This window comes from Procambarus clarkii, chromosome 14 (assembly GCF_040958095.1).
Source record: "Procambarus clarkii isolate CNS0578487 chromosome 14, FALCON_Pclarkii_2.0, whole genome shotgun sequence".
Taxonomy (NCBI): Eukaryota; Metazoa; Arthropoda; class Malacostraca; order Decapoda; family Cambaridae; genus Procambarus; species Procambarus clarkii.
This window is the reverse complement of record NC_091163.1, coordinates 5342180-5363549: the sequence shown is the minus strand read 5'-3', so window position 1 is coordinate 5363549 and position 21370 is coordinate 5342180. Positions and strand designations below refer to the sequence as shown.

Below are 21370 nucleotides of genomic sequence, written 5' to 3'. Positions count from 1 at the left end.
TCAAGAACAAGAGGCCATAGATTTAAACTAGCTAAACACAGATGCCGAAGAAATATAAGAAAATTCACCTTCGCAAATAGAGTGGTAGACGGTTGGAACAAGTTAAGTGAGAAGGTGGTGGAGGCCAAGACCGTCAGTAGTTTCAAAGCGTTATATGACAAAGAGTGCTGGGAAGACGGGACACCACGAGCGTAGCTCTCATCCTGTAACTACACTTAGGTAATTACACACACACACACACACACACACACACACACACATACACATACACATACACATACACACATGGCGATATACTAAAGAAATTGTTCATGACTTTTGTTAGGCCAAAGCTAGAATATGCAGCTGTTGTGTGGTGCCCATATCTTAAGAAGCACATCAACAAACTGGAAAAGGTGCAAAGACATGCTACTAAGTGGCTCCCAGAACTGAAGGGCAAGAGCTACGAGGAGAGGTTAGAAGCATTAAATATGCCAAAACTAGAAGACAGAAGAAAAAGAGGTGATATGATCACTACGTACAAAATAGTAACAGGAATTGATAAAATCGACAGGGAAGACTTCCTGAGACCTGGAACTTCAAGAACAAGAGGCCATAGATTTAAACTAGCTAAACACAGATGCCGAAGAAATATAAGAAAATTCACCTTCGCAAATAGAGTGGTAGACGGTTGGAACAAGTTAAGTGAGAAGGTGGTGGAGGCCAAGACCGTCAGTAGTTTCAAAGCGTTATATGACAAAGAGTGCTGGGAAGACGGGACACCACGAGCGTAGCTCTCATCCTGTAACTACACTTAGGTAATTACACTTAGGTAATTACACACACACACACACACACACACACAATCAGATATATAGTCATATAACAAGCGTTATATGACAAAGAGTGCTGGGAAGACGGGACACTACGAGCGTAGCTCTCATCCTGTAACTACACTTAGGTAATTACACTTAGGTAATTAGATACAGTTGATTGACAGTTGAGAGACAGGTCGAAAGAGCAGAGCTCAACCCCCCGCAAGCACAACTAGGTGAATACAAACACACTCGTCAATTGCTGACAGCACCTGATTAAGCAAAGTGCCACCTGATATACTAACTATGCACATCACTAATTTTAGCCAAAACACGGCTATTATTATCAGGGTCTTTGTCACTAAATCCTGAATATAAATATTTTTTCACACATTCATTTTCATTTCAAGGAGCAGGAAGTCCCATTGTATGATGCATAGATGCACCAAACTGAGGTTGTGTGCCCCATGCTGTATACATCATCACCTGCATCAGGTTCACCAATATCTGAACTTCATACATAGTCTTTATCACTGCCAGGGTTTTCTATGCTATTATCATCGATAGATAATTAGTTATTTATTTCATCATCATTAAGTGGTGCTGTGGCTACGAGGTGAAGGCAGTGCCGTGAGCAGGGTATATACTGCACTACTCATGGTTGCTATGTTAGTACTCGTGCCCCTCAACCACAAGGGTTACCCAAGATTTATTTTTTTCCCACGATTGCATCTGTTCACTGGAGGCCTGAGGAAGCTGATGCGAGGCCCATGTACCCATGGAAGATTTAAAGCTTATGCAGTACTTTAATACATCCCTTATTGTGATGTGCAGTTTAAGGAACAGTGGTGATCACTTCCTTGGTTCTGATGTGCAGTCAAATGGTTAAGAAGTTATAGTACTGCACGAGGAGAGTGGCATTGGTGGCCGGCTGAGACGGTGGCAGCCTGCAGTTCTTCACTCATTCAAGTATTTCATCTCTCTTTGTTAATTACAGTACTCTCTAGAAAGGAGAAGAGCAAGTATCAAATACTATAATATATACATTGAAGATTCTAGAGGGGCCAGATCCCAAAGTTGCATAGTAAAATAACAACCTACTAGAGCGAATGATATGGAAGGAAATTCAGAGTAGAACTAATGAGGAGTAAAGATGGGATTGGCACAATCAGAGAACATTGTCTGAACATCAGAGGTCCATGGGTATTCAAGACTCTCCCAGCAACCATAAGAAATTTTGCCAAAACCAAGGTGAACCCCTTCAAGAAACAATTAGACGAGTTCCTGCAAGAAGTGCCGGACAGACCAACCAGGTTGCAGTGGATATGCGAGCTAGTAGATCGCTCCAAGCCAGAGCTTATTGGACCAATTTGTGACAAATTTACTCCCCCCAAACCCAGGCTGAGCTTGGGAAGTAAAAGAACTCCCAGACCTTACTTCATGTATACTCCAGTTAATCAACCTGTTCACAAGATTAAAAACATAAAAATACCACAAATACAGTTTTGTAAAGACAGGAGCAATAAATAACATCACATTAATAAGCGAGGGAGTGTGTTGCTTGTTACACAGGTCTGATGGCAAAATGTCCAATTACAAATTTCTTGTAAGTCTTGGATTGTGTGTGATTGTGGTTACCTGATCAACCAGGCTGTGACTCATACATCAGGCTGCGAGCAGCCACATCCAACAGCCTTGGTTGATCAGTCCGGCAACCAGGAGGCCTGGTCGACGACCGGGCCGCGGGGACGCTAAGCCCCGGAAGCACCTCAAGGTAACCTCAAGGTGGTACAGGACAGTGCCTTTCAAACGCCAAGTCTCATAGAATTTCTAGTCGTGATAATTTTAAGCTCATTATGGGCCAGTGTACCTGGGAAGTCCAGGGATGCGGGTTCAATCACATCGAATCCCTAAATATTTTCTCTTGGATATGTTCTTGTGATTTTATTGCGCATTGACATAAGCAAGAGATGACGAACATCACTACTAACACCCAAGTGTAGGTGGATATCTTGCAAAACTTGGATTGTGATACTGGATGGTGCTGCCTGAACTTCAAGCATGTCTGGCAGTAGAGCAACCAGACAATCTTACAAATAACGTCGCTTTTTGCTCGTATGCGCACCAAGGCTAAAAATTGCTGTACTAGAAAATGGCAGCGGCGCGCAAAAGTGACGTACTGTCTCGTTTTCTGTTTTGGGTCTTCTGGCTTAGTCTGTTAGGTTAGGAAGGACACTTTAACACTTTCGCGCTCTCGGCGCTCAAAAAAAATCAATACCCTAGATGCTTTCGGCACTTCGCGCGCCTACGCGTAAGACCGAAAAAGTGTACACACTTTTGACTGTCCTGACAATAATTGAAGGCGCACGTATTTAAATTTGGTATCACTGTGTTCGCAATGAAATTGTCTATAAGAGCATACCTATAAAATGCCGCCCAAGCATAAGGAGTATCAACACCAAATAAAAAACTATGCAGATCACTCGCCAAGAGCGCCAAACAGCAACAAAATGTTTCCACTCTCTTAATGGTTGCGAAGCCTACAGTTGTCCTACATCGCTAATTTTGGTATCATTGGAATCGCAATAAAATTCTCTACACGGACATATGCATATGAATGTTTAACCCTTAAAGTGCGCATCACTTCATATGAAGTGTAAATCGTTTTACCAGTCAACTGCGCTTCACTTCATATGAAGTGTATGGGTACCGCGCACGATTTGAATGGCCCGCGGTGTAGCTGGGGGTCCCATACGCTGCCCAGGGGCTCTAGTAAACAGCGGCCATTTTGAAAAAAAATCCAGCTCATGCTCCGATGGCATGGGAGGCCTCAGTTTAGCGAGAGTCACCATGGCGAGCGCACGGTCAAACGCCTCACGAGCACGCATCACTCAGTCCCTCACCCCAGAGCAAATAGCCCACGAATTATTCTCTGAAGGTGAAGAAAGTGTGTTTGACGATTCAGACAACGATGAGGATTATACACAGTTGTCGGGTGATAGTAGCAGCAGCAGTGAAAGTGAGAATGACCGCCATGCCATGGCGAGGCCTATACGCTCTCCCATGCCTCCTCGCCCATTTTCTACCCCAATTCTACCACGACCTCACAGTTCCTGTGGATATTTTCTGTTTGAGGGTGACGAGTCAGAGGGAGGTGACTCCTTTTCTGGGTTTAGTGACTCAGATCAAAGTTTTATTGAGCCTGTGGCTGGTACCAGTGGTGTAACTGGGCGAGAAATTGTCGCGTCAGCAGCATCTCGCCCAGCCAAGCGCCACCGCATGGCACCAAGACCCTCGTGTTCACGTGCACCCACCTCACGTGCACGTAGCCGCCGTGCTTCTCGCAGACGGTATTCAGCTCCTGGTCGCCGGTATGCATCGCTTCCTCGCCGTGTTTCCTCTGCATCTCGCAGGACGCCTGGTGTACTTGAGTGGAGTGATGGTGACGATTTTATTCCTAATATTCCTCACTTTGACGATAAAGATGTAGGGATTACAAACCTTTTCCCTAATCAAGGTGAGGACATGGCTGAGATGGAATATTTTACAGCATTCTATGATGAACCACTCATGGAATACATTGTACACCAAACGAACCTGCATGCTGCTTACCTGATTGAGAGGGAAATCACAGAATTTTCACGACTGCAGCGTTGGAAAAATACCACAGTGGCGGAAATGTATGTGTTTTTGGCACTCTGTTTGTTGATGAAGCACTGTCACAAACATGCAATAAATGACTATTGGAGCAAGGACAAGACAATACCAACACCTTTATTCGGGAAATATATGTCACGAGACAGGTTTCAGATACTCCTCAGGTGTCTACATTTTGGAAGTGTTCAGGACCGAACACCTGATGATAGACTGTGGCGAGTGAGGCACTACATGAACGATGTTATTGGAAAATTCAGAGATTTTTACGTACCAGCACAGAAGCTGGTGGTTGATGAATCTCTCATACTTTTCAAGGGACGTGTTCCATTCAAACAGTACATTCCCTCAAAACGAAACCGATTTGGCCTGAAATTTTTTGTTCTTTGTGATTGTGAGACAGGATACGTGTTACACATGATTCTGTACTCGGCTAGTGATGTAGACATTCCCGGTAACGACGAACATGGATTCTCGGGGAGTGTAGTGAAGACCATCATGGCTCCGTGGATGAACAAGGGACACATTTTATACACAGATAATTACTATACAAGTCCCTTGCTAGCTCGGTTCTTGCTAGAAAATAGAACCGGATTGGTTGGTACAGTAAAGCCACAACGAAGGGAAATGCCTGTGTTTGACAACGACATTGCAGTTGGTGAGTGTCAGAGAAGGAAAAGTGATAACATTCTGTCAGTTCGGTGGAAAGACAAAAGAGAGGTGAACTTGTTGACAACAATTCATGATGGAACAATGGTGAACAGTGGGAAAGTGAGCCATAAAACAAACGCACCACTATATAAGCCAGACTGTGTTTTAGACTATAATATCAACATGCGGTTGATTGATAAATCAGACATGATGATTGGCACTGCAGAGTGTGTGCGGAAGACATGTAGGTGGACGAAAAAAGTGTTCTTCCATCTTGTGGACATGAGCATGCTGAACTGTTTCAACATGTACCTTGTGAGAACTGGACGTAAGCCCACTTTCCGTGACTTTGTATTTGATGCTGCAATACAGTTATTAGGAAAGTTTGCAAAAGATGTCCCAGGTATTCAGCGGCCCATCATAAACCCACTGTTGCAGCATGCTGGTACTCCACGCCTCGCTCACACTGAAGGCTTCCTAGCACACAAACTTAAGTATTTGCCACCTGGTGTGAAGCGTGCAATAGCCCAACGTGATTGCTTGGTGTGTAAAACAACGACACGTAGAGACAAGAAACGGAAGCTTGTGCAAACATGGTGTGAAACGTGTGGTATCCCATTATGTGCTGTCGACTGCTTCAATGACTACCACAGTCTAGAAATCTTCTAAGTGTGCTTCAAAGTGTGTATAGCGTGTGCGAGTGTGTAAATATGTAAACATATAAGCAGAACATATAATATAATAGACTGTAATGACATATTATATTGCCGTAATTGAAAACATTTGTGTGCGCCTGTGTATACTCAAATATGCAACAATTATTGATACAAAATATGTTCAAACAGTATCTGAAACACAATTAGTGAAAAAAAATTAGATAAAATGCGCTTAGACATTGTAAATAAATAGCGCGAAAATATATTTGTGGCAACTCTGGCTGTTTGAGGACCGCGCGCAACATCTCCCGGGCGTGTACTGCATGAGCGAACATGCAGATTGTGACGTCATCGCAGAGCTTCTCGGCTCTATTGCAACAAAAGTAAGTACAATAGAATTTTTTTTTTATTTTTCCCGTGATCAGTGAACAGAACTTAACAGATTAGCAAAAAAAAAAAATTTTTTTTTTTTTCAAAATGACATGCGCCTGTGTGGATAGCAGGATATTAGACCCCGAGCATGTTAAGGGTTAATATAGGTAATTGCCCACCCGCAAGAGCGTGTGAAGTGGAGAGTAGTTAGCTGCGAGCGCACTGGCGAAAACATAGGGGGGAAATCATGCTTGGAAAGTTTATACATTTATACGTTTCCTGACCCTACTTTTCTATGTACGTATTTCTTTTTTATACCAATGTGTTCGCAACAAAATTTTCTATAAGATGAAATGTATAACATTTGTACAAAGCATGTGTAAGAGAAGCGCCAAATATAGAACCACGTCGCTCAGTATGCGTTCGCGGCAGAAACGAACGCATTGTTTTCGTTCGTTTGATGTTTGTCATGTTTATACTTGTTGAAACATTTTATAATTTGTATGACAGTGATCGCAGTAAAATTCCCTACACAGACATATACATAACACATACAAATATTTCCCACGTGTTGGATATATCAACGGCTAAAGGGAACCCACTGCCACACGACCGCCACACCCAGAGCCACACCCGCCACACCCCCAAACATACTTTGTGTTTTTTTTTTTACTCATAGAAGTTTATGTGATATAATATTCATTCTGGTACCAAAAAATTCGCAAATAAATTCTCTACAAAACGTATATAATATAACTTCTTATAGATGATAAAAAATTCAAAATAGGTGTACTTACCCTGTCTATGTTGATTGAAGATCAACAGTTGAGCATTTTTTCTTCACTCCACCATCTTCAGGCTTCTGATCCTGAAGTTGCTCATCTGATGTTTCTTAGGTGGAGTGAAGCTGTTGCCGGTGGTTATTTTTTCTCCACCCAAAATATCTTTTTTCGGTGGTACCTTGTGTAGCAAGGCGCAGCGCACAGTGCCACATCACAAGTTTTACATCCATATATCACGTCCCTCCTTTTGCCAGACTTGTAACAAACACGGCATCTTTTTTTTTTAGCCAAGTGCACGAGTTCATGCGTCAACTTGTAGTTGAGACGTTGTTCTGAATCTATAATTCTTGTATTTTTTGGATTCACTGGAAGAATATTGTCTTCTACAGGAACCACCAAACTTGTAGTAGAATCTTCTATGAAATCAGAAACATCAAGTGGTTCTATGTCCTCAATGTCCATTTCAGAATTTGTGGTTGATGAGTGGGCTTTAGGTGTTGAGGTGAACAGAGGACGCCTCGCACCAGATGGCCCGGGTGTTGAAACTGCTGCGTCAGCAGGAGGAGCTGCGCTGGCATCTATGTCGGGAACATGTGGTATACTTGTTGTTGTTGGCCATTCCTTGCTGTTCCACGCCAATAAGGCTTTTATTCCTACTGCGTGAAACTCTAATAGTGTTAGTTTTTTTGTATCTGTTGAGTAGTGGTTATACAATGCGTATGCATTGTGCATGGCCATTTGCAGAAAATAGAAAGTGATCTTCTTGGTCCATTTGTGGGTTTTTCTTGCAAACTCATAATATTTGACCATTTGATCAAAATGATCAACACCTTTCATGAACTTATTGTAATCCACTATGGCCTTGGGTTTGCTCATTTTCACAATTTCTACTCCAGTTCTCCCGTCACCTTTACGAACGCGTTTCCTGCGCTGTGCTTGAGTAGTGTCGGCATTGTGGATATTGGTGATGACAGAGACGGGGCGCTTGTCCTTCCAAACTATAACAAAGGTGTTATCCTTACGCATGTATACGGTCATGTCGGTTGCCATTTAACCCTTTACAACTTGTTGCAGATCCTTGGGGGCGCCACGTTGTAGTCTAAGTGTGCCACATGTGTAAACACCAACTTCACGTAATTGTTCTGTTAGGCTTACCGAGTTATAGTAGTTATCCATATACAAATGATAACCCTTGTTGACTAGGGGCGCCATCAACCCCATCACGGTTTCCACTGTCGTTTTTCCAATTCCACAATACACATCAAATTTATATATGTAGCCTGATTTCCCTTCGGCCAACATATAAAATTTTACACCATATTTATCAGGCTTGTTGGGATTGTAGACCTTGAAAGAGAGGCGGCCTCGCCAAGCCATTGTACCCTCATCGAGACTCAATTCTTTTTTGGGGATATATACAGATTCAATTTTTTCTGAAAAATAGTCCATTAGTGGTCTAACTTTTATCAATCGGTCACTATTATTCACTGGAACGCCTTTTTTGTTATACATGTGGAAGAACTTAGAAATGTGTTGGAACCGAGCAGACGACATAAACAAGTTGAAGAATCGACAATGCCACATCTGATTCGTCTGCCAGTACATCCTCATTGTAGGCATCTTCACTATGCCCATCAGTATGCACAGGGCCAAATATCGGGCCATTTCTTTCACCGACACCGGTTTCCACGTTTTTCTTGCTGACTCAGCCATGACGTGTGTGGCATGCGAATTTGTTTCATACGCTAAGTATTCAACCACTGCTCTAGTGAAAAATAATTGTAAAAACTGCAATGGAGTAGCAGGTAGTGGAATTGTTAGGCCAGGGGTTGCAGTAAAGTCATCAACGATGGGAGGAGTATTGCTACGATTCCACTCATCACCCAGCCTAGCCCTCTTTGGTACCGGACACGTGCGGTTACCGCGTGGCGGGGCTGGGGCTTCTTCATCACTCTCATCCTCACTCTCACTCGAAATATCTTCATCACTTGAGGAAACCTCATAAAGAACATCATTTTCCGGTTCGTCAGCCTCCAAATCATCATCAGAAGACCCTGAAAAGGCTTCAACAACGTCGGGAATCTTGGATGGAGTGAGATTGACCCCACGATACAGATCGAAAATCCTGGCGATCTCTTCTGCTTTCCTAGATTTCCTACCTTTGTTTTGCGTTCCACTGCTTGTTCCTGGTGCAGCATCCATGTTGAAGGTATTGAATGGGTTTTAGGTACACGAGAACGGAAACGGAACGGAATTAAATGCGTAAAACGGGTCACGTTTGCCGCGAGAGGGGAGCACAGTGTGGGCACTTGGCGTGTCAACAAAACAATGGGCCGACCACATGACCGGGTAGGCCGAGATGCCATGTGTTCGGTGAGGGAGAACGGGAATTTCATGGAGAACAATCTGAGAGTATCCCCATCCATTTCGGTTAAAAAATGGAATTTATAGAAATATTTTTTCGATTGACGAGAAAAGTAGGCAGTTATGCGGAATCGTAAGAAAAACCAGTGACGAGTTATCTCTAATCGAAAGCGCGAAAGTGTTAACAGTTTTCATGATATTTTGAAACCTACAGAGAACTTGCTGCTCTCCTAACCTACCAGAGGACCCAAAACTTGCTGTTTTGATTCCATCTTATTTGGAAAATAAATTTCCATTTTCCAGTATGGCAATTTTTGGCCATAGCACATATGAGCGAAAAGCAACGTTATTTATAAGAGGATGGGTTGAATAGAGATACTCGAGGATCACCCCACTGTAGGCCCTAGATTACTACCCAGAAAGTCCATGCATCATGGGAAGTAGAGAGTGAAAATGGGGCAGACACTAGAAATCTCCCCACAGTGAAGTAAAAGGGTAAACTGAGAATGAGCTGGCACAAGAACCCTATGTTGACGCATTTCTTTGCAATGAGTGAGTGCAATGCTGGACAAAAGGAGCAAAAGCTGGAGAAACTGCTATGGAAATAAACACCATGTTATCCCCTTACACACTTACAACAGTGGAGATTGTGTCACTTTACAAAAGGGTCTGTAAAAAGTCTTGCCTGATGAAGATGGAGGCCACACACTTGGATCTAGCCTCACAAGAGGGCACAGGTGGAGACTGAGTACCCAAATGAGCCACAGGGTTGTTAAAAACAACTTTTTCAGTGTCAGAGTAGTTAACAGATGGAATGCATTAGGCAGTGATGTAGTGGAGGCAGACTCCATACACAGTTTCAAATGTAGATATGATAAGAGCCCAGTAGGATCAGGGATCTGTACAGCAGTTGATTGACAGTTGAGAGGCGGGACCAAAGAGCCAAAGCTCAACCCCTGCAAGCACAATTAGGTGAGTACAACTAGGTGAGTACCCAAATTGGCAGAGGGTAATGGTCTGGGATACGGGATGAACATAGGCTGGTTGGGGTTGACAAACAGACCCGGGCAACGCTGGGTAACCAAGTACTGTATACATATACAGTATATATAAAGAAAAAGCAATGTAAAAGACCTGGGTGTAATCACTTCAAAATACTGTACCTAATTTTTAATGAACACAATAAAGTAATTGTCACAGCCACATGAAAAATGACATGGAACATTGATCCTCATAACCCTATCGAAGTAACAAAATATTCGGTAACCTGGGCAGCCACATCTTGAGGTTATCTTCAGATAATTTCGGGGCTTAGCGTCCCCGCGGCCCGGTCCTCGACCAGGACTCCTTTTTGTTACACAACCCCCAGGAAGCAGCCCGTAGTAGCTGTCTAACTCCCAGGTACCTATTTACTGCTAGGTAACAGGGGCATCAGGGTGAGAGAGACATTTTGCCCATTTGTCTCCACCTCCACCGGGGATCGAACCCGGGACCTCATGACTACGAATCCGAAGCGCTGTCCACCCAGTGGTCAAGCGCCCTTTGTCAGGCGCACATGGTAGCAAATCCGACGCAATACAGTTGGAGTGTTTACATAGCTACAATGATCGTTTGTCTTGCTACTATTGGGGGACCTAACTTTCCTCAAGTAGCCACTTGTCTTGTTACACTTATACTTCTGGTGAGATCTTCCTAAATTTTGGGTTGATCTCTGATGCTTCAGCTTTCCTCATTTCATAGAGAGAGCCAGATTCTGGTCCAGGCTCTGGTAGGCAAGAGGTATGGTACCTCTTTTTCTTCTGAGGGACTTTTCAGAGACTGCAGCACTACACTAATGACACACAATCACTGCATCATTACAGGAGATGTAATGATACAAGATACTTCCCTTTTATAATCAAAGAAAACTAATACAGCAGTACATTATGATAAGAGTATAAATAAAGACAGAGTACTAACCTTCGTCTATATCGGGCGGGAGTCCACCAACAAAAACTTTACGAGAGAAGCGTTCTCCGTTTTCGGAACCTTGAGAGCGTGGCGAGGACCGGGAGGGTGAAGGAAGGGGAATAGGCGCACCTAGATTATCTACTAGATGACCCTCGTCAAGTAATACACCAGTTTCATCCATTCCCAGGAAACCACCTTTACCTGCCAAAATGCATTAGTGTAGGTCACTGCTAACAAGATATTAATACATGTACAGCAATACAACATTATCTGTAATAACAAACTGTACCCAGTGTACTGTAATCCTCACTATTGTCTCTGTTAAATCATTTAAAATTTAGAAGCATTGTATAATACAAAATAGCCCTGATTCCTTGTTTTATTCAAAACAATGAGTACATATATATGTTAAAACTTCTACGTAAGCACTGCATACAAAACAAATACATTGTGCAGGTATTTAGAAGCTTCATCTTAAGAAGCATAACATTATCAGCACCCACTGTGCTGCAATGTCTCAATGGCAACAAAGGAAGAAATTGCTTCAAGCTTACAAAGCCTAAATGCATGTCATTTAAAGCATTTGTAATAATTTACCATAGTACAGTATACTGTATATTGTAACTCTTGCTCCTGTTAAGGCAGTGCATACTGACAACAGGGGTATACTGTGTACACATGATGCGAACTTTTACACATAATTCACAATATTTCTTAATGGCAAAATATATGGACAAAAAAGGGAAGCAAAATTCGTTAAAGTGGACAAATTATGGACTATTTGATATGCAAATAGTCTTTTTTTTTTACACGTACAAAAATTGAATAGATATCGAGGCCATACAACAGAATCTAACCCACAATCCTGAGCTCCTCGGGCATATATTATTCTTTCGTAGATTCATTACATTTGTGTGATTTCATTGTGCATCTACCCTACCGTTATCATGTGTACAGTCTTGACAGGAGACCTGGGTTGATATAGAGTCAAAAAGCCAACTGCTCAACACAGATCTTAACCAAATAAGGAAGACTGTGTGAAAAAGAAAATGAAAAAAAAGTGGGCGTTACACAAAAATGTCTCGGTAATAGATAGACATGTTTAAAAATATAAAACAATTGTCTCGTACAACTGTGTACTACATAGGCACATACCCTAACATCTGGTCTGCATGTCAATGAAGCATTATTCTTTAAGTACATACTAACACCATTTTTCTCTAAAAATTGGAAAAAAAAACTTTAACATATAAAATGGTGCATCTACAGGTAATAGGTTTCGTCATCATAATGGTAGTACAAACTACTATCACTTCACATCTACGATATCAACCTGAATAACATGATATCATCACACATATACTGATGATCAATGATTATGCCGTATATTCTGTTTACTTTTTATTTATATATATACGAGAGTTCTTACAGTCTTGTAAGAAGAACCGAGTACATAAATGAATTTGCGACTTGTGCAAGTTATCTAATACAGTATTGCAATATAGTTTTTCAAAGTCAAGGAATTGAAGATCTGAAGTACTGTCTAGTTTCTGGATAAAAGATGTGTGACATTTGAGGCACACACACACATATATACATATTAATTACAGTACTGTAAATATATACTGTAAATATATAAATAATATATACTGCTCCTAGTCACTTTATCATACTACTATTTTACTTCATTCATTTTATACTAAAATTATAATATTTTTACTTATTATTTTATTATAACAAACAAAATAATAAAATAAAAATAATGTTAGTATCAAATTTTAGTACAGTATTAGTATATATAGTACTGTATATTTATATAAATTACACATATGGAAAGTACAGTACTGTATATGAAACCTAATTTATTTTGAGACCCATATCCAGTCGAGCGCTACTCACTTACACACACATTGGTGGCGGCTTCCTGCATGTAACACATACACATCTTGCATTACTGAAATAAAGTGGAACACCCCTCACCTTCTCAAGTGCTCAACAAAGCCCAAATGTCTGCAACTAGACCAGCCTATGAAGAAGAGAAACTAATCTGTGAAGACAGGATTAAACACTATCAGTGCTGGAGAAATAAATATTTAAAAACATGATGGGGTACCCGGCAGTATACCTGGAGCACACCTGGAGAGGGTTTCACGAGTTCTTCTACTTCCCGAGCCCGGTCTGAGGTCAGGCTCGACTTGCCAGGACGGGCAGTGGCCATGTTTGCCCCCCACACACACACGCTAACCATCTCCCCATACACACACTATTTCATCTGATGCTTACCCCCAATAACACTTCACAAACCCTCCCTCTCCACCCATTGCTGTAACTATCTTCAGTATAAAATGTCTCACATTACTATAACATCTTCACACCATTCCATCACAACCCCTTCCCCCACACACCCTCCCCATGTCCACCCCAACACTCTCCTAATACAGATAAAAGTCACAATAACGTGGCTGAAAAATGATGACCAAACTACACACTAGAAATTTTAGAGACGACATTTCGGCTCGTCCTGGACCACTATCAAGTCGATTGTGATGAGACGAGGGAGGCACGGTGCATTAAGTAAGGCAAGAGAAAGGCAAGACAGAAATCTTAGAGGAAGAACTAAGGCAAAGGGTATGGAGGTAAGGTGTAATATAGGGTGTAATAATAGGAGTAAGAATGGGAACGTAAGAGAAAGAAAAAGAAAACGAAAAAGAAAAAAGAAAGAAAAAATGATGGGTAGGCTTATGTTAGGTCACATTTATTAGAAAGTTTAGAACATTTGAGTATGTACTGTGAAAGGGAAGAGTCAACGGCAACAAAGCCAGGACTCGGGTTCATGTTGGGTAGGTTGTGTATCAGAACTGAGTCAACAAAATAGTGTCTAAAGAGTAGAGGCAAGAAAGATTATTTTAGATTAAGATCAATCAATAGGATGACTAGAATCCCTAACATGACAGAAGAGAGCATAACAATGCTCTCTTGAATCCCTAACATGACAGAAGAGAGCATAACAATGCTCTCTTGAATCCCTAACATGACAGAAGAGAGCATAACAATGCTCTCTTGAATCCCTAACATGACAGAAGAGAGCATAACAATGCTCTCCTCTGTCATGATAGGGATTCTAGTCATCCTATTGATTGGTCTTCTTCCAAGATAATCTTTCTTGCCTCTACTCTTCACAGATGCCATCTTGTTGACTCAGCTCTGATACACAACCTACCCAACATGAACCGGAGTCCTGGCTTTGTTGCTGTCAACTCTTCCCTTTCACAGTACATACTCAAATGTTCTAAACTTTCTAATAAACGTGACCTAACGTAAGCCTACCCATCATTTTTTCTTTTCTTTTTTCTTTTTATTTGTATTTCTCTTGTTTCTCTTATGTTCCCATACTTACTCCTATTATTACACCCTATATTACACCTTACCTCTGTATCTTTTGCATTGGTTCTTCCTCTAAGATTTCCGTCTCACCTCTCTCTTGCCTTACTTAATACCCGTGCTTCCCTCATCTCATCACAATCGACTTGATATTGGTCCAGGATGGAATAAAACGTTGTCTTTTCACTTTCTAGTGTGTGGTTTGGTCAACACACTTCTAATGAAGCCCCCCCCCCATCCCCCAGCTCCTCCCATCACTCACACACAGATTCCATCTCCATCCTCCCTGCACACGTACGCTTTCTCCATCTCCACCTGTCCATGCATGCACGCGCACTGTCCATGCATACATGCGTATAGATTCTCAGGAATCTGCACTCCAGTTGATTGACAGTTGAGAGATGGGACCCAAGAGCCGAAGCTCAACCCCTGCAAGCACAACCAGGTGAGTACACACTCACATGTCGAAATAACAATAGGAATCGACCAAATTGACAAAGAGAAATTCCTGAAACAGCAACCTCAAGAACAAGAGGTCATAGATTCAAGCTAAGGAAACAAAGGAGCCAAAAAAATGTTAGAAAGCTTTCTGTTGCAAACAGGGTGGTGGACGGTTGGAACAAGTTAAGTGAGAAGGTGGTGGAAGCCAAAACCATCAGTAGTTTGAAAGCATTATTTGACAAAGAGTACTGGGAAGACAGGACACCATTAGCATAGCTCTCATCTTGTAACTACACTTAGGTAACTACTTAGGTAATTACACACATAATGTAATCTCCACCCTTCCTGTCTCCCCATCAGTGTAACCAAACAATTGCACCCAGAATGCAAATCTGTCATTAAACACGTTTCAAAAATCAGCACTGTATCTAAATTCCTTAACATTTTAAACAAATCCTAAATTCTACAGATTCTGGGTGGCACATTTCATATCCATCAACTTCGTGAAGGAAGGTATAGACCCTTTATACCTAAGGATGGCACGTGGGCCAACACCAATTCCCCCCCCCCCTACCTCTTTGACACTACATACAATCCCCTTTCATCCTGCACAGTTATTGAGGCTGGCCCCAACCATCTGGTTTCCACTCGTGGACAGACATACAACCTCTTTTATAAATATAGATGTGACAATGTCACATCTTTAGACATTTAAAATGCCCTTTTAGTGTTTCAAGGCTTTAAAGAATAATTCAAAACTATGTCACAGAATTCTGCCTGTTTGTTAGTCTGCTATGCAATTAATGCACTTGCTACTTATTTGTGCTGAGAAACAAGAATACATAAATAAATAAAATAATGATTACCCTCATCAAGAACATACAAGACACAGTAGAAAAAACCTAGCCCACACATATAAAATAAAATGAAAATGACATTTAATCCATTCCGGTTCGACTGAAACAGTCACTTATTTAATGCGTGTGCATTCCATTATTTGTTTCAGCCACAATCATTCTCTGCAGACAGTATAAAGACACAGGAAAAAGACCGAGAAGCATATAAGAAAGAAGAATAGGGGGCAACAAATTGGAAAACACTGAGCAGCAGTGAAAGTACAGTGTGGAGGTAGAGGTAGTGGACCAGACTGTCATGTTGTGCCACGGTGAGACTGCATCATACTGCAACACTCGTCAATGGACAAGAGGCATCCTCTCTACGTCTTCCTAGGTACACTTACCAGCTTTATTTGCTATGTTATTCTGTCTACCGAGCTGCTCATATTTACCTTAACAATCCCCCTTTTTTAATTTTAAATCTCGTGCTTCTGCTCAGTTACTAAATATGCACCCAATTACATAACCACTTTCATAGACTATATGAGCTTAAAAGTGATTAGCTACTGCATTTCAATTAAATAATTCTCCATAGTAAATAGTTTCTTGTTACATCTTAACTCTTCCTCAAATGCTTCAATCCATGTTATAGAATTTCACAATCAATGAAAATAGGAAGAGTTCTGAGTACTTCACCCCTTTATGGTATCTTCGGGGATAAGGCAGAGGTATTTGGATAAAAATTCTTATTTTCAGAGGTGATGAGCATCACATTTTGTGAAATAGCAATGTTAATGTCAGACTCACAACTGAAGGGCCTGGGTTCAATCCCTGGGTCGGAGAGAAACAATCCGTCACGTTTCCTTTCACTCGGTACCTCTGTTTATCAGCAGTAAATAAGTACCAGGGAGTTAGGCAACTGTTGTGGGTCACATCCTGGGCAAGGTCAGTAGTTGACGTAAGGAGGCCTTCGATAAGCCCAAGTAAAGGGCTGAACCTCGATGGGGTTCTGGGAGTTTTTCCTTCTTCCGAAGCCCAGCCCAGGACTAGGCCTGACTTGTGGTTCCTGTTCCTGACGGTGGGAATAATGCATTTCTACAGTACTTGCTCAATGTAATAGTGTGGTGGTAGACCAGGTTGCCACTGTTGCCCCATGACAGTATGACTGCATGTGGCGTCAACAATGTACACCAACCCACTAAGGATTCTATTCATCTCCACTCATAATCCCACCACAACTTGGAGATCTGTAAATTGTCCATCCTTCACATACATTGTGTACATCTTTCAATTCATAAAATTTTTAAGTCATTTTCTTACTTCCATCTAATCTGTTTAATATTTAATTTCATATTTTTGTCCAACAAAAGTTTAAAATGCTGCAGTTTTTACATTAGAAAGTGATTGAAAGGTTTGTGAACACAAAAACACACACCTGCCAAAGAGTACAAACTCCTAGAGGCAACACTGTATCCCAGAAAAGATACACAGATCTATAGACAATTTTCTCATTACATTTTGAATGAAAGAAATTACAGTGCTCTCCTATAATTATCAAACACTCATTACTAAAAATCTCTTCCTGCATCCGTCAGGTTATTTAGCCAACTTTCTGTGTTTTAGTATACAGAATTTTGTTAAGGCCTACTGTCTCCTTAAATGCTACACACAAATGCTAATGACAAAGGCCTTCCCCATAATCATGTGTGTGTGTATTACAAGGGAATCATTCATCTTGAAAGAAGTTATTTGCATAGCAGTGAAACCCTAGAAGAAACTGTACATGGGTCATAGTTGAAATATTCTGAAAACAAAAATGGTATTTCATAGTTGTTGTTATGTTGGCTTTTTACATTTAAGATTATTCAGAGGTATATAACTGGCAGCACATGCAACTATAACTATGTGTAAAGGAGGTGCCCAATATTAACGACCTACCCCAACACACACACACACGGTAGAGAGAGAGGAAAAGGGGGGGTACCCATTCAAGAACTTTGACAATCTACTGCACGACTATACAAACACAAAAACTGTACCGTGTATATTAATCAAGTCACAGTCTTGCTGCTACTTTTTCCATTCACATGGTGCCCCACCTTCCTCATCAGGATGGTTAGGTAAAGTCAAGGTCAGGATGTGATCGAATAACCAAGCTTCTAGCCAATCCTGTCCCTGGGTCAAGCTTCTAGCCCCCTCTCTTCTTCCAGGCTCAGTCTTCTAACCCCTCCTGTTTCAGACTCGAGCTTCCATGTCTCTCGTGTCCTCGGCTCAAGCTTCCATGTCCCTCGTGTCCTCGGCTCAAGCTTCCATGTCCCTTGTGTCTTTGGCTCAAGCTTCCATGTCCCTCGTGTCCTTGGCTCAAGCTTCCATGTCCCTCGTGTCCTCGGCTCAAGCTTCCATGTCCCTCGTGTCTTCGGCTCAAGCTTCCATGTCCCTCGTGTCCTCGGCTCAAGCTTCCATGTCCCTCGTGTCCTCGGCTCAAGCTTCCATGTCCCTCATGTCCTTGACTGAAGCTTACAACGCCTCTCCTCGGTCCAGTTTATGTACCAGCGAGTACATAAGAGAGTACAGTAGAATAAAACCATCCCCCCTTCACGGATCTTATTTCTCTCTAACCCTCGTGCTGCTCCACCCACCATCTCCAATTTCCTCCTGTGTGCTACAATCGCCTCGTGATTGATCCTTATGGAGTTCCAATACATTTTTCCCATGTGCACCTGGATGTAGGACTTTCAAATAGTTTAGCAATTTAAGGGTTGAGCTTACATACAGACTTATACACCTTATTTTATATACAGTTGAGGGGTGGAACCAAAGACCCAAAAGCTCAACGTCTGCAAGCACAATTAGGTGAATACATTAGTTTACAGTAGTGCTCACCTAATTGTACTCACCTAGTAGTGCATGTGCATCAATGCACATCAATACAGTGCAATCAACCGATATGAAATTTAGCAATACGTCACTCCTAAACTTCATTCACTGTTAGCACACACACATGGGGGGATTTATATTACATATATATACAGTACCTGGACTTGACCAAAATGACTAGGTGTTTGGATCCTCAAGAGTGCCTACTTATATTTATAGATTCAAAGTCATTAATAACCATGTCACTTATAGCATTCTATACCCTTAGCAAGTTATGCCCAATAAACACATGTGGTTTTGTGGCCAAAATATGGGCTATAATTGGAAAACCTTTGAATGAGCACAGACAGTTAAAGGGTCCTGTATATGTTACACTAAAGGGTCCTGTATATGTTGCACTAAAGGGTCCTGTATATGTTGCACTCAAATGTAGGTCTCCAGGTGGAAAATTTTGAAAAATTATTCTTTAATTTTCAAATTTAATTTCAAATTCTCAAAAATTTGAACAAAATTATGAAAGAAAATTTTGCTATTATTAATGGTTACAAGAACCTACATTCTATTTATTAATGTGACTTTATTTTACGGTACTCACCTTTATTTTTATTTTATTTATTTTATTGATAAAACTGAGCCAAGGATACGCTTACTTAGTCTTTTACTGTTAAATGGTGAATTATGGTCATGTATTTGGATATTCTGCATAATATTCATAATAATTATTATTATTTTATATATTTTGTGAATATATCATCATATTGTACACTGATTTTAAGTCAATGCCAATTTAATTTAAATTAATTACAGTATTATATTATAAATTACCTTATATATAAATCAAACACAAACAATCATCATGATTCTTCAAGGTAACGTCAAACTTCATGCAAGAGAATATACAAAATTGATGTCAAACAAAGGTCAAATAGACTTTCCTTGGCAACAAAACATTATTCATTGGTAACAAAGCCTAATTGTGATGAGGGAGCGTTGCCAGAGGCCACCGAGCATAACATGCGTTGACAAAACAGCAACATTCCCTATTGACTCCTCAAGTTATATCAGGCCCCATTCCAGATTATTAAAACAAGAATCCTAAAGTGTCACACAAAACAAAGAAGGCAAATAAATGTCAAATAATAGCTATTATAAATTAACGAACATATCAGAAATTAATCGCTACCAACAAGGAAGCTTCAAAGCACTGGAATTTGGCCTCAAGTAACTCACAAAAACTCAAATGACTTGTGACTCGTATGAACACTTACAACGTGAAAAAATCTCTTTTAAAATACATCAAAATTTAAAGATGTGTAGGTTAGAAACAATGAGAGAGAGGGCGCGTGTGGTCGTAGGTGCAACATTGGGTCATCGTGCTAGTAATATGGACATGGTGACACCTAAGCTACATCATTTCAAGACTTCTAAAGCAGCCCTCATTCCTCAGTCTACTGTCTTTTCTTGGGGTCATTTCTTAAGTTTAAGATAATAAAATAGCTTATAGTGCAACAACAGACATAGCAGAAAAATAATAAGAATGGTATATCTATTGGTCAGTCTCAGTGGTAACAAAGCTGTAATTGGTGTAGAGATAGAATGCACAATTGCATGGGTGCTCAATATACAGTATTGTAAACTGTTGGGTGAAAATTTCAGTCAGCAAACTTGTGCAAGAATGTGCAATACAGCTTATGGTTACCACAAAGAGCTAGTCTCAAGTGCCAGACTCTGCTACAGAAAGGCTTCGTGACCAAGAGATGTAATTAAAAAAAAAAAATCAGATCATTTTCATTAACCATGCTTTAAAATACCTCTCCTACGACTGTATCCACGGCCTGCATGAAAAAATACAGCACAAATAGCAGGGTCAATACACATGGAACCTAAAGTCAAAATTAAAAAATATGTGAAAATAGCTCATCTCAAGTATAGTTCCGACACACACCACAGACATTTAGCCTAGCATTCACGCAAAAGCTTCCACAAAGGCAAGGGAGTCTCTCAGCCAAATGATTCAAAAGTCAATATATTCAATACTGTTATGCTAATGTGTTACTGTAAGCCAGTCCCTGCTATAAAGCGTAGTGGCTCATAGAGCCAGAGCATGAAAGGCCCAGATTAAACCAGCAGTTGTCATGCTAAAGCCAGTCTACCCTCGTGCCAACTTGGTCTTCAAGCTATGACTTGTCTGTGACGCCTTTTAACAGCACTACATTAATAAGTAACTATTCATCCAACAAGCGAATTACTACTACAAATATTTGCGATGAGAGGAAATTGTCTTGGGGAATTTCAGCAAGTTTGGGATATATGGGATACTATTTTACAAAAACATTTACCAAGATATTTAGTACAGTATCACTATTTCTGACAAAATGAAATCTATATCCTATTGTATGATCAACTGAAATTTGTATCACACAGCTACAAAATTGAGATCAATAAAAAGGAAATTCAATCATAAATGAGTTTTCTGTAATGTTGTTTGCTTGAAAAAAAAAAAACACAAATACTTCTTATAATATTAAAAACCACTTCATATAATATTAAAAAAGTTGAATATATGTAACACAACACAAAATATATTCGAGTAATGTTAACTTTAGATCAAT

The 21370-nt window shown here is 40.7% G+C and overlaps 1 protein-coding gene across 4 annotated transcripts in view; it reads right to left on the bottom strand.

Moving 5' to 3' along the window:
- LOC123772455 (cytoplasmic polyadenylation element-binding protein 2) overlaps positions 1-21370 on the bottom strand; it is a 377158-nt gene that overhangs the window by 13665 nt on the left and 342123 nt on the right. For 2 of the 4 annotated variants that reach the window (XM_069324263.1, XM_069324266.1), the window contains 2 exons: positions 20570-20593; positions 11233-11424 (listed from right to left, as the gene is read on the bottom strand). In XM_069324263.1, coding sequence (XP_069180364.1) covers positions 11233-11424; positions 20570-20593 — 216 coding nt within the window. The remainder of the gene's footprint in view (positions 1-11232; positions 11425-20569; positions 20594-21370) is intronic. The other 2 variants (XM_069324264.1, XM_069324265.1) reach the window with 2 other exon arrangements.